The sequence below is a fragment of the Coturnix japonica genome, chromosome 8, assembly GCF_054131305.1.
Source record: "Coturnix japonica strain WE chromosome 8, WE-NBRP24, whole genome shotgun sequence".
Taxonomy (NCBI): domain Eukaryota; kingdom Metazoa; phylum Chordata; class Aves; order Galliformes; family Phasianidae; genus Coturnix; species Coturnix japonica.
Window position 1 is genome coordinate 20534739 of NC_140670.1, and position 14126 is coordinate 20548864.

Sequence of the window (14126 nt, forward strand, 5' to 3'; positions counted from 1 at the left end):
AAAAAAAGAAACCAGAAACAAAAGGTAAGATATTTTCTTAATTCTCTTCCCCTCAAATGACATAAAAGTGGAGCACTCAATATATTGGTTTACCTTCAGCTTTTGGAGCAGTAAAGAGGACTCTTCCATGGCAGTCAAGAAGTACAGTGTCCAAACATAAGATCACTGCAAAACAAGTCACAAAAGTAGGAGGCATAATAAGTGTCTGTTCATGTAACTATTTAACACCTATCAACCAAATAAAATAATTTTAAAAATAATTTGCAATGACACCAATTACCCTAAGTAGTGACAAATGAAATTTCTATTCTAATGCTCAAACAGAATTCAATATTCAATTGATAGAAAATGCATGATCACCTACAGCAATTCCAGCAGAACAGAAAAGAAAGCAAGACAAAAATCATACTACAGTTAGCAAAAAGGTTTTGAATACTGGAATTAAAAAAAACAAAAAAACCACACACACAAAAGCACAGCTAGATGTCTTCTCACAAGGTACCAAGAACTTCTTATCCTAAGCCTTTATACTATCCTCTCATCTCTTCCTTCTTTCTCCAACCCCTCTCCCCACATCAAAGAAAAGCAAACAAATAAAAATCCTGAAGTAACAAAGATGGTATTAAACATAAAAAATGCTCAACCAGGATTTTGCCTTTGATGGACGCAGCTGGCAATATCACCACCACTGCAGGCAATCATAACGCTTGAACATGAAAATAGTCATTATGTGGAGACAACTGAGAGACATGCGACCAGATGCAGAACTCCTCTAGGTAGAATAGGATAAAGAATCCTGTTTTGTACAAATATCCATAATCATATACAGTATCCCAGAAAAGAAATGTGATGTGGACTGTTATTTGCATGACAAAGCCTTGAAACTCTCCACAGTTAGGTAAGATATAACTGGCTTCTAAAATTGCCTTAAATCATCCAGGGTTCTTGGGGACTTATTTTTCTCTCTTTAAGGGCAGGAAATCATGTGAAAAAAATGGAATGATTAAAAACTCATACAGGACGGAGTCTATCCATTTCATGTCTTCAAAGCACACTGTAATTTAACATTCTACAATATAATAAGCCATTTTGATATTAATGAAGTCCTGCCTTTGTAGGCTACTGTCAAGTAAGGTCTTATTTTCCTAGATAAGAGTCTTGTCCCAGAGTACTAGAACAGCGTATTCTAACATTATTTTAAATAAGAGGTCAAATTATTAGTTTGTTATTAAATAATACATGAAAGAGGTCTAAAAGTAAATATATTTATATAAATAATATATAATAAATATATTTATATATCTATATAAATATGTTATCAAATAATAAATTGAAGAGGTCTAAGAAAAAATTAATATATTTGCTTTTGTAGTAACCTGTACAAAGCACATTTAAAGCCATTAAAAAGTTAATTACGATTAACGTAAATAAACACTTGTGTACTACTTTCTATAAACTGGACCTGAAATGCAAAGCTTTTCTGAGCTAGAATCTTTACCAGCTATTTCTGCAGCACCCTTGCAAATCCTTTTTGCTCATCGTCATTACTGCTCAACAGGCAAAGCCTCTGGCTCTGAATCTGTAACTCTCTTCATACAAACCAGACCTCAGTTCAGTACAACACAAGAATTCTCACCTGGGTCTTCTAAAGTGCCTGCAAGCATCATGTAAGCAATAACCTCCAGTAAGAGGAAAGGCAATAAGCAAAGTCTCAGTGGAGACTGCAAACTCCTTATGTAGCAGGACTGAGTTAATAAATACATGAACCGACTAGCTTTAGAATATGTATTCTTACCCAGGTAATTCCTGTTAAAGGTAACAATAAATAAATAAACTAGAAAACCCACACTCGATGGATTTAGAAGAAAAGGCTGTTTAAGTAATAATAATACTAAATAATAGTAAATCCAGCTTATCCTGGTGTTTACTATGACTTATCAGTTAGCAATCTTGCTCTATCAGTGTTAAGACTAGGATTTTTTAACACACAGTTTATATGGTATCAGATCAATTACTCTCAGAATAGGCAGAAATTTATCTGGCAGAGATATTCTAAATCTGAAGACAGTATTCAACATCAAGGTAGTTCCACTTGTCAAACATGGAATTTTAAGTAGGATGCCTTCCATTAGAAGTTTTTACCATGACATTCACTTTTACTGACTATGAAAGGTTCAGATCATAATTTAGTTTTTGCTATTTTAAAGAATTATGCATTCTCAGTGCATGTAAGTACTGTAACAGAGGCTGCATACACTTATTAAACTAAACTCTATCTAAGTTGTTATGTGCAGTTATTTGAAGCTTTCACAAACATTGGAGACACATTATGATGCTGAAATAATCTTTCTGCCTATTTTTAAGGGTAACACTGCTTAAAGTGTTAGGAATCAGTTTTTATGGACCTTTTCCATTGTAACATTTTTATATAATCTAAGATAAAATGGCTGAAACTGAAAACCAAAAAGATACACTAAGTTTTAAGCAACTTAGTATCCATTTTTTCATATTCAGTTACAGACTTCAAACTGGTCCCTTTTCAAACAGACAAAAGCAGGCTTTTTAAAATAAAAGGAAAGGTAAGGTGTAGTGATGGGAATCTGGGAATCTTATCAGAACCATTAGAGATTTATTAACAGGATAGGCTAAACCAACATTCAGAATGCCAATGGAAAGCTAGGATGATCTTCTTCCATGCAATATACAACATATTGCAATTCTGTCAAAGGACAGGTCCGTATTTCTCTCTCAGAAGTTGACTTCTGATAACTCTGTAAATAGAAGCATGGAGCACAGTAATGTCTTGATGAGATCCTGGACGCTCTAAGTAACCAACAATCTTGTGTCACAGGAATAATGTGTCACACCAAGTCAGGCAAAAGAGAAAGTTTAACATGTAAAAGAAAATCTTCCTCCAAAACCTTCACAACACCAGTCCCAAGCAGTTTTCTCAGAAGGCGTGGCACAGTTTCTCCATACCCAACATTTCTAAACACAAAAACCTGCTTAAATTGCTTGAAGTCACAAAGAACTTTTCCCCTACAACAGCTATCAAAACACAGAATAAAGAAAAAAATAAACCATTGTACCATGCTATATATGTAAGAGAAGACCAAACGGAGTAAGAATTCAAAGTTACATTTTAAAAGGGTGAATTTAGAAGTATTGGCTGTCATTTTTTCAATAAACGAAATAGTCATGAGATATTACACACCAACAGAACATCACTACAGAGAAAATAAACAACTTACACACAGTTTAAAATAATTAAGATCTTACCTGGATAATCTGTGCAAGTGTGTAAAGTCCTTAAACACTCATAACATAAGGCCCAGAGTTCATGGTCTTTCAGAGGTTTACCATACCAGGACAACAGGAGTTTTAGAGAAATCCACTGAAACAAACAGGACGCAGAGTTATCAAAAATCATTGCAAAACAAAACGTTTTCTGATACAATGCAAAAGAAAATCCTAATTTACAATGCACAGACCTAAAAAGCATTAAGAAAATATATTGCATGCAAAAGGAGAAAACTAATTATAATTTTTACTGAAAATCATGACACAGTTAGCTGCTACGTAATGAATCAGAAGCTTCTTAATTGCATATCAAAAGCTGAATTCAAGTGGGATTTCAGCAATGTAAGAGTTTCAGGAAGAGTGGGCTGTTTGGAAGCTCTTTCTTGTCATGCTAAATAAAGATTCTTTCAGAATGTCAAAAATGACACAGGGATGTTACCTAGACTTAAAAACAAAAACCTGAATGACTACCACAACCAAAACCTACCCACATTCAAATCCTGATTTACCCTAACAGCTACATTACAAGCCTTACCTTAAATATTCCATCAATATTTTCTGTTCCTCTGTGAAAGATGTTAACGATATTGACAGAATTAACAACAGGTTAATTTGAAGGCAAAGCACATTAGTTGGTTTATAATTACTGGATGTTCAATTAGCAATGACTTTTTTTTTTTTTTTCCCATCTTTATCAATTTAGCTTTTGACATCTGAAAAACACTTTAATGTGACAAAGATACTGTCCCACATACACTAACTGTTTCTCAGAGAATCCACATTTTACATTCCCTGATTTTCTACTTTTTGTGTATTTTTTTTTTTAATAGAAGAACTTGACATGACATTACTACACAGATATCTTCCAGACCATGCTGCGCTAATAGTAGAGATCATCAACCTTACTTTACAATAGCTAAACATAACAATCTCTATTTATCTATCAAAGGAACATTAAAAAACAACTCACCACAGGCAGAAACCTCTGGATTAGAGCAGACTCACTCACTATTTCAAAACAATATGGCATATTTTCTGTTGCATGTGTAGCCTCTAAGACAGTTATCTATATCTAAATATAAACTTCAGGCCAGAAAAACTACTGACATCAATTCAAGATTTAATCTGGAAAAATAAATAACTGGGACACATGAATTAGAAATAAAAACTAAAATCTCAGGATCAATTTGCTATTGTTTTATGAACATCTCTGTATCTCAATCAATGCTCACAAAATCTGTCTTATGCACAACAGTACATTATTTTTGACACATCTGTTTCTGCACTGTCATTTGCTGTGATTTATTTTTCATGGCCTTCGATATGGAACTGCCTTCATGAAGCACTATTCAGTCTTATCATAAGAAAGGTAGTGAATAGACTACTGCATCATCTTTAATCAATCAACAAATAACTTCCCTGCAATCTACGAAGAAGAGAAAAAGAACCATGTTAATTTTTGTAGCTGAAAATTTGTTGATAACTCAATACTAACCAGAAGATAGTTCAAAATAAATGTCATACTTTGGTCTCATACTGTTTAAATATTCCTTAAAGTTGAAACAGATAAGTTACTAATATTTCTTAAGATGTGCCATTAAACTCAGGTTTTTCTTTTTTTTTTTTTGTTGTTGCTTTTTTTTTTTTTTTTTTTTTTAAGAACTAAATTATTCTGTTCCCCATCGTGGCATGTTACAAAGAATTGGTAACTTCAGAACAAACAGATTTGAAGCCAGGTAACCTGCTCAAGTTTTGTTATTAACAGCACCTCTGAGTTAAATATTATTTCACAAATACATTTTTTTCGTTATATCTAGAAATAACTGTAATAAAGAGACATCAATTATGCAGCAGGGAGGAGGAGGTCAGAAAGTAAAAAGAATGAATTAATCTAAAGAACGTTTGAAACAGATCTTCGCGCTATTGACTTATTACCATCCCTGAGCACTGCTGAGCTCCCCCTCCATAGCTTACTGGTTCTCAAGTGCCTCAGAAGTGCATTTACTTGCAGACACTGTACAATTAAAAAATGGAGCTGAAGCTTCAAATTCATCCTAGAGAGTTGACACAAGTAAAGGGAAATAAAGAGAAATACCACAGATTGAATAGAACACCTCAGGACATAGGAATATTTCTGTAGTAAGTATATACCATTGCCACATTTCCCTCTAAGAGAATCCCTCCTCTTGAAGTTTATGTCCCTAGAGGCTCTAAAAGCTGCAGCAGAGAGATGGGCTTCCTACATTCTGTATACAAATCACCTCTCACTTCAGGAGGAGGTGATGAATAGCTAGCAAGGGAAAGAAGAATCTCTCACTAAACTAGAGATTGAAGTTAGCTGTAAAGCAGGAAACTGAAAGGTATTTCTCATCAGCTTTGTAATATCCAAGCTCTCCAGAGGAAGAAAGAAATGACAGATATTTAAGCAAAGCAAGAAAGCAATAATAAACTCTAAGACCAGCAGCAGAAGATTATAAGACAAAGTGTCAATGATTGATAACAAAATGGGATGAAAAGGTACCAAAAACTGAAATCCTGTTTCAGAAGAAAAAATGATGCAGGAAAAACAAATCTTAGCAGAAGTGAGAATCAGTGCCATTCACAAGACAGTAATTAACCTGATACATGAAAAAAAAAAACAAAAAAGATATAGTCTGGTTACAGATTGGTGAATGCTATTGAAATGTATACCTTCATTGTTCCTCTCTGACAAGCATCCTAAAGATTAAACTTCAAGTATTAACACTTGTAGTTTATCTCCTGTACTTACATAGAGATGATAATAACAGACTGCATTAAGATGGTCCCTTACTGTAATTCATGTCCTCCTCACATTCTTGACCACACCAATTCATTCCTGGAAAAAGATACCTGAGAAAGCTCTGTTTCTAATGTCCATAGTTATTCCAAATGCTTACCCTACCCCAACTAGAAAGAGAGGAAGTTGGAGGACTTCATCTCAAGACCCTCAGAGACCTGCTGGGGAGTTGCCCTAACATTTTGTGGGGGTTATCCAATTATAGTAAATGTACATGATAATACATGCTTCATCACACATTTACAGTTGTGATGAAGAATAAAAGAACTGGTTAAAAATATTTTTCTAATTAAAAAAATAATACTAATCTCAACCTAGGTTACTTAAGCACCAAGGCAGGTATTTTACTCGATGCACAGACATGTTCTGCTGAACATGCTTACATTTGGTAAACATCTAAGTGGAAATTTTTCTCACATAGACATACATCTCAGGGTTTTTTATTTGTTTTTAAAATTGCTGATTGTAGCTATTGTTCTTTCCTACAACATTAGAAAAGAAATACAAAACCTCAACTAACCATGAAAAATTCTGTAATGATGGAAAACACTTAAAATTCCTGATCAAACAGTTTATAGCAAGTATTTTAGCAATACAAGATCAAAACAACCCTTCGACACATGTAAGGCCTCAAGTCAGTTAAGTCACTATTTTAATATTGATTAAAACTTTTATTCTAGATCACTGCCATTAATACTGAGCCAGAGAGCAAACATGAAAATTCAGTGCCTCTTTCAATTTTTTTCTTCATGTTTTAAAAAGCACCTTTTCATGTAAAGAATTACATACCCATTTTTAAAGCAAGAAAGTGTTTTTCCACAGAACAAAAATCCTTGACAGTATGTAAAAAACCATGACTGATTACTGCCTATAACTACATACTGAAGGCATTTTACTGTATGCCATAAAGACTGTATTGTAAATGCTACTTGCTAAGAAAACGATGCTTTCCATTGGTGTTGTAAGGATCACTTAGTAAGTCTATTATTTCATTAACTGTTAATACCAGAACTGTCCAAACTCTTTGTAAAAATGATGCCAATATACTATATTCTGTGAACATAACACTACCATATTTTTAACAGCCAAATCAAATGAAGTTCCATTATTCTTTACTTAGTAAGTACCATCTGGGAATAAACATTTTCGTTCTTCAAGTGGTATTTCTCCAGTGTTCAAGTGTCATTCTCTACATTTCACTTTCTATCATGCTTGACTAGATATGAATGACTAACAGAAAACAAAGACATAGATGCCAGATTTCTGTTAATTCTGTTCACATGAAGGCCACAGAACTTGAATCACACGGAAACATTTAAATGTGTTAGAGATGATATACACCTGATTGGAATGAAATTGGTTAGAGAAATAAGAGATCCCCACTCAAACTTGAAGTGAAAAATATTTATTTATGGCATGCAAGACTATAAAAACCTCTGAGAAAACCCTCACAAGATACATTGCAGAAGCCAGACAAAAGCAAGCATTTTTTAGTAATGCCTACTAGCATTAAAGCACACAACATTAAAAAGCAGTTTTAGGATATTAGAAAAATATTGTCCACTGGAGAAGTATTAGTGACAGGTAAGAAAAAAAACCTGTCTGTTCTCCAGAGTAGACAAGGTTCATCTTCAGCCAGATGGAACTGATATTGCACACTCTCTAAAGAACAAGAAGTATATGAAGACATTCTAGAGGTACTCTCCTAAAAGCCATAAGTATGCTTATCTGTTATAGAAAACTAGTGAAAGAGCAGCACTGTAAATCTTCTGAAGCATTGTCCATTTATCCCAGAAGATAAAATTTCATTACTGGGGCTTCACGCTTTTTGTGTTTTGAAGCAAAGGAACAAACCCTCAGAGTTAAGGGTTTGGGTTTTTTTTTGTATTCTGTAGAATTCTGGCAATAAGAAATGAAAGGGAACTTGAAAATGTACAGATAAATCAGGTGCAACTCCTTCACATAACAGATAGCACAGCATGATTTTATTTTTGCAGTTGTCAGGAAGAAAGACAGAGGCAAGCATTTTAGAAGTCTGAGGAAAAAAAAAAAAGTCTTAGAAGAGACCAAAAAAAAAAAAAAAAAAAAAGCTGAAACATTTAAAACAAATAAAGCAAAATAAACCAAAGCCTTACATAAGACAACATAGAATTCTCCTTAGATATCAATAGCTACTGAAAATGAATTACCTTCCTCCAGTACGACGTTAAGAAAACAGATTACCTTGCTACACACGTTACTTTAGGTTCCATTAATTTGCAAGAAGCCTAGGTAGTGCTCATATTCATTGACACATCTAAAAGCGCTTTTCATTCCTCCAGCAGTTCAAGATAAACCTCTCTGATTACTTCAGACCAGCATACAAATTTAAGAAGCTCTGAAGAGTGGTAGAACATGAATGTTTGTTGGAGTTTATGACCAAAGAAAAAAAGAAAGAAAAAAGAGATACAAACTATGAGTCTATAAAACCTGTTAGCTTACAGAAAGCAACTGCCACTCTGTTGACTTAATTTCAGATTATGTGTACTAATACAGATCTTACCTGAGTTTGCTAATTCACATGACTGTCCTGCAAGTTCAATGGGAGCAAGATAACCTCACCTAATAAAAGCCTACTTATTTTGAAGAATGAAATTCTGCTCAGATGGAAAGAATATTCATTGATGATGAAATTTATGAAGAAGAGGATTTCAGAAGGGCAGACAAACCTGAAAACATACTTTAGTTTAAACCCAACCACTGCTGCAGGAAAAGAAAACAGGACATTGTTTCAGCTTTTAGATTCTGGAAGAAGTCTGGGAAAGCGTAACTCTGAGGAAGATTATTTTCTCGAAAGTATCTTCCATGTACCCAAACAGACTTAAGTTATTGTACTAATAATCCAGTAAGGACAGAATATATATCTTATTTCAACAGATTTGTTCCCCTCTAAAGAACTCTTGTAAATGCAGTCAATTTATTTTCTTAAGAGATGGCACCTCCTACCTCTCTAGTTAAGGGGCTGAAGGAAAGCAACTGAAGAATGGTACCTTTATTCCTTAGACAAAACTAACCTGACTGCAATTGCTTCACTCCTTGTTAAATATACAACTATCTGCAAAATAAAGAAGGCTTATGTGTGGCCATAGGAACAAATGACAGTAAAAGCAGAAGAATATGGAGTGATTATAGATCTGATTATTCTTTTGTACTCCTGATTACATGGGCATGCACAGCTCAGACAAGAAAAAAAAAAGGAGGGGGATAGGTTTTTAACAAATGAAACTTTCCCTATAGTCTGAAAAAAAATCTTGTGGAATTTAAAACTAACTGAAGGAGTCAATATGCATGTAATGAGTAACACCCTCCAAGAGCAAAACCTTGCCATGTGTTTCTTATTCACATTTAGTATCTTCCTGCACTGAAAACTTAGTAAGTACAAATTACTGAAGGAATAAGATGGAGGAAACAGGAAAAGTCAGAACAAAGTCAGTGGTTTTTTTTTGTTTGTTTGTTTGTTTTTGTTTTAAAGTTCTCATGGACTAAAGGCTGTTTACACAATTGATATTCTAGGTTACTGTTCCAGTTGAGGTGTCCAGGCAATGTGAAAAGAAGAACTAATACAAACTGAAAATAACTCCAAATACACGGGATGGTGGAAAGACTGGCTATTAGAGATGGAGAACGAAAATGAGACATTCTGTAAATGGAGTAAAGTTTGTGCTGCTCATTTTTTCCCAAGTCAAAGTGAGGCTGGAGAAGATTCAGCCATCCTGCATTCTTAGTAAGCAACTCTCTCAATCACAAGGACTAGCTTTATCTCTTTGAGTATTACACAAGAGAAAACTGTAAAGTCAGAGACCAAACTTGTCCACCCTGAGAATCTATAACTTGAAGAGACAAGTGACAACGCTGCATGGTCTATCAACAAATTGTAGCAGATTAATATCAGCTTTCCCTCTTCATATTTCGCTATATATAGAGAGAAACAAAATGCTTGAGACAACAAACCTATCATATTGTGCACACTTGAATTCTATCATGAAATACACATAACACACCAAATGCTGTCATTTAAGAGCACAGAATACAGTATATGTACAATTTCCAAAAGCCTAAACATACACGTGGATTTAAAAAGTGGAGTCTTCTCCCCTCCTGAAGCAGATAGGATATTGCCATTGATTTCAGTGAGGTCAAGTTTACAGCCAGAAACCACAATTTCCATAAGCATATGGGAGGTCAACTGCAAGGTAGTGAACTTTATGGACTGACAGTAACATAAAAGGATTAAAAATTTACACGTGCTTCGGTAATGCTTTCTAACATATGTAATTAGCTATGAATCATGCTATGAAGCATACTCCAGTACCATTTGTAAAAAAAAAAAAAAATAAATTAAAATGAAAGTTGATTTTGTAATTTTGCTGCAGCACATTACTTTTAAAGAGAAAAAAGCATCACCACATTTCCAATTAAACTCTTAAAGTGTGCAGACTAATTTGATTTTTCAGGATGCTAAAGAAGGAACGGAGAGAGGGATGAAAAGCAAACACATTTAAGTCATTTCCTCTCCACATAAGTGACCACAGCAACTATACAATGAAGACTTTATTTTTACTACCTGCTCATTACTTCTGATTTCTGACCCTCTGCCTCCACACAGATTATCTTCATTATTGTTTGCGCTCAATGCACCGCTGCTTAATTCTGAAGACCTAATTAGGTTTGATCCATATCTGCTCCCACTCGGTTTTGTTGTTAACACTGAAGTCATCTTGTTAAAGTGCGATAAGGAATTGTCATTTGACCCTTGAGAAGTTTCAGTACAGTCTTCCAATGCCATGCAATTGTCTAGCTTTTTTGCTCCAGTAATCGATAGATTTGGGCTTTTTAGCATACCAGCTGTATTGGACACTTCAGAGGTAGCATCAGAACAATCTTCTTTAAGATCAGATGAAATAAAACCTATCTTTTTACCACTAATAAGTGATATGTGTTCTTCTAGATTCATGCCAGACACTTGTGTACGCACACAAGATGCTTCTAAATGAAGATCAGTAACCTGGTGATGCTTTGGTTCTGTTTTTGTTGGAATATTAACAGCAAGTGAATTAAGATTTCCCTTCGAAAAACCAACCTCATTATTATTGTCTAGAGGTAGTGACTCATGCATAAGCAAGTGATTTTTTTTAGCTAGTGGTCCACTGTTGGTTACAGATGTAAAAAAGTGATTTGTATCTGTAGGTTCAAGTGGTAGCTTTGGAAAAGTTTTAATTTTTCTCAAAGAACCCTTCTTAAAAACGCCATCTCTCTCCAGGTCATTATCACATGATTTTATATCCAAAGCAACACTAGCAAAACCATTAGTATATTCTACGTGTTTGTCCTCTTTGCTCTTTTTCTCTTCAGTTGTGAGTAGAGAATGTTGAGTTTTCTCATTATCCAGATCAATTTGCTTTTCCTTTAAGCTACTTTCTCTGCCAGTCACCACAGGAACTACAGAAGAGTCCTTATGACAAGTAGCTGCCACATCTTCTGCTGCAGGCGAATCACCTATGTTGTGTATCTCATTTGAGTATAACTTAGATCCCAAACTTTTCTGAAACACTCTTCCTTTCCACATGTTATCACAGGCATCTAGATGCAAAAACAGATGCTTATATTAAATGTGCATTTAAGTCTTCTAATCTTTCCTAATAAATCTTTATACTACTTAACTGTGGTAGCTGAAAAAGCATCTTAAGTTACAAAACTTATGTTAAGAAAATGTAATGATTTCAGGACAAGTCACTCGTAACACTATGTATAGAGTCAAAATAAGGTAAGATACGTTTTGGATAAATTTAGTTATTATATCGTTAAGAGTTTTGTCCTCTGCTCCCCACCTCCAATTCATAAATATTTATAAATTCAACATCCAAAAAGGAACCCAGAACAGGAAAGCATATACAGTATTCTAGAAATCTTTAGATAATCTACAATTATAGATTGTAACGTAAGTATATTTTAATCTTACCTTGAGAAGCACCAAATGATTCAATTGAAAGAACCCTTCTTCCAACAGCAGACAGGCTTCGACAAATACTACTTGATGAAGCAATCTTCAGTTTTTCCTCACATAATGACAAAATACTCTGGAGAAAATTAGTGTTAAATACTTATTTAATAATGAATAGATATGTGAATTTTGAGTAAAGTGAATCATGTTAACTTGCACAGTAGACCTGAAATTATAAGACGTTACTCTGGAGAGGTCTTTCTTGCACAGTTCATTATACTCTACATTTCTATTATGTAGTTGAATTCATTTATCATTTTTACCACAGGCTATCATGAGATTATTTAATACAGTTCAAGCGCTAGCCTACAGTTAGAACACAATGAACAACTGATAAAAATTAATCATCTTAAATGTCATCCTGCATGAATAATGTACTACAAATGTAGAAAGCTAGCATGGATTATTTTTTTAAGTATTCACTTGAATCAAGCAGTATGATTGTCCTCAGTATAGCTACCACTACACCCTTCTGCTCAACAAATAGTCCAGTGGAAAAGAAAGGGAAAAGTACAGATTATTAAAAAACAATGTTTATATACTACTCTAGGCCAGCCATGGTTCACACCATTTTTTTGATAATGTGAACAGTCAGCAATAGTTTTCACCAATTACAGACCAATTGCTACACAATCCCTTTTGTGACATGATCTATGGTATATGAATAGAAGTACAGGACCTGATCAAGCAAGCTCCATAACAGTAACAGTCTGGACAAACAGGTTTGGATCCACAAGTGTTACATCCAATTTTCTTAAAAACGGAATCACCCCAACTCGTTTACTTGGGGTGATATCAAAATTGTATTTTTACTACATTAGGAAAAGAGAAGCAATTCTGATGAGTCTGGAATAACTTCAGAATTCCAGTAAAGATGAAACATACTACATATAAATAGCATATCTTTTAATAACCACACATGCATATGCATTTCTGATATTTTTTTTAAATGGAAAATTATGGAGATTTTTTTTTTTTACCTCAATATCTGGCCTATTTTCAGGATTCTCCTCCTGCATCTGTTCCAAGAGAGTATGCAGATCTTGCCCAAATTCTGATTCTGTCTCTGGTTCTACAATATACTCAATAGCTGCTTTCAACGTTGCACCCAAAGAGTAGATGTGTGCCTGTGTCAAGTTTTAAAAAAAAAAAAAAAAAAAAGACATTGAATATATTACCAATTCTCTTGCCAAAAAAGCTTTAGAACATAAGGGATATATCTTACATTATTTGCATTTATAGCTAATCAGGTAACAGTTTGCTGGTTGGTTGAATTTAAACAGAACAAGATGAAGTAAACAGGGCTTCAGTCCTGCTTTGTGGAATGTGCGCATTACAGACAAAAAGAAATAACCCCCTGGTCCTGCTAGGACCGTTATTTTTTCTCACTAGTAACCAGTATTAGAAATGTTCATTAGTTACTTTTAAACATAAAGCCCAGCTGTGTGTGCCTGTAAGTAGTATTTAAGTTAGAAACATGCTGAACAATTGAAGTGACATTTAACAGTAAAAATATTTGACAAATTAAACTTACCACCAGGGTTAAAGAAAATGAGCAGAAACAGTATGGCATAATACCATTTCCTTGACTCTGAAATTCTAAGAATTACTCCATATCTGCATACTCTCTTTCTGATAAGCCCACAACTTTGCAATTAATGCAAATGAAATGATGCTCTCACATTCAGTGCTAATTGAATTTTTTTTTTCCAGACAACACAGGTTTGCACTTTTTCTTTTTCTTAAAAAGCAACCATTTCAGATCTGTTTTAGTAGTAGTGGCAATTTATCCACAGTGGCTTGTATTTTAATTGTATGTTCCATTCAGTGGATGCAATTCAATAAAATTTTAATCAAAATTTAGAGTAAAAATTTGCAAAAAAATACATTCAAATGTAGATGTAGTACAGCCAAACTCAAATTTACTGAGCACATTTTTCCCTGGTTTTCAAATGAGTACATGAATAG

General features: G+C 34.1%; 1 protein-coding gene across 5 annotated transcripts in view; it reads right to left on the reverse strand.

The window, feature by feature from the left end:
• The window catches only part of KNDC1 (kinase non-catalytic C-lobe domain containing 1), a 55761-nt gene that overhangs the window by 21898 nt on the left and 19737 nt on the right, over positions 1-14126 (reverse strand). For all 5 annotated transcript variants that reach the window (XR_014948907.1, XM_085555209.1, XM_085555208.1 and 2 more), the window contains exons 4-8: positions 13139-13285; positions 12117-12234; positions 10722-11737; positions 3280-3394; positions 94-165 (exon numbers count right to left, since the gene is read on the reverse strand). Coding sequence is in view for 4 of the 5 variants with exons in the window: in XM_085555209.1 (XP_085411335.1) it covers positions 94-165; positions 3280-3394; positions 10722-11737; positions 12117-12234; positions 13139-13285 (1468 nt within the window). In the remaining variant the exon portion in view is untranslated. The remainder of the gene's footprint in view (positions 1-93; positions 166-3279; positions 3395-10721; positions 11738-12116; positions 12235-13138; positions 13286-14126) is intronic.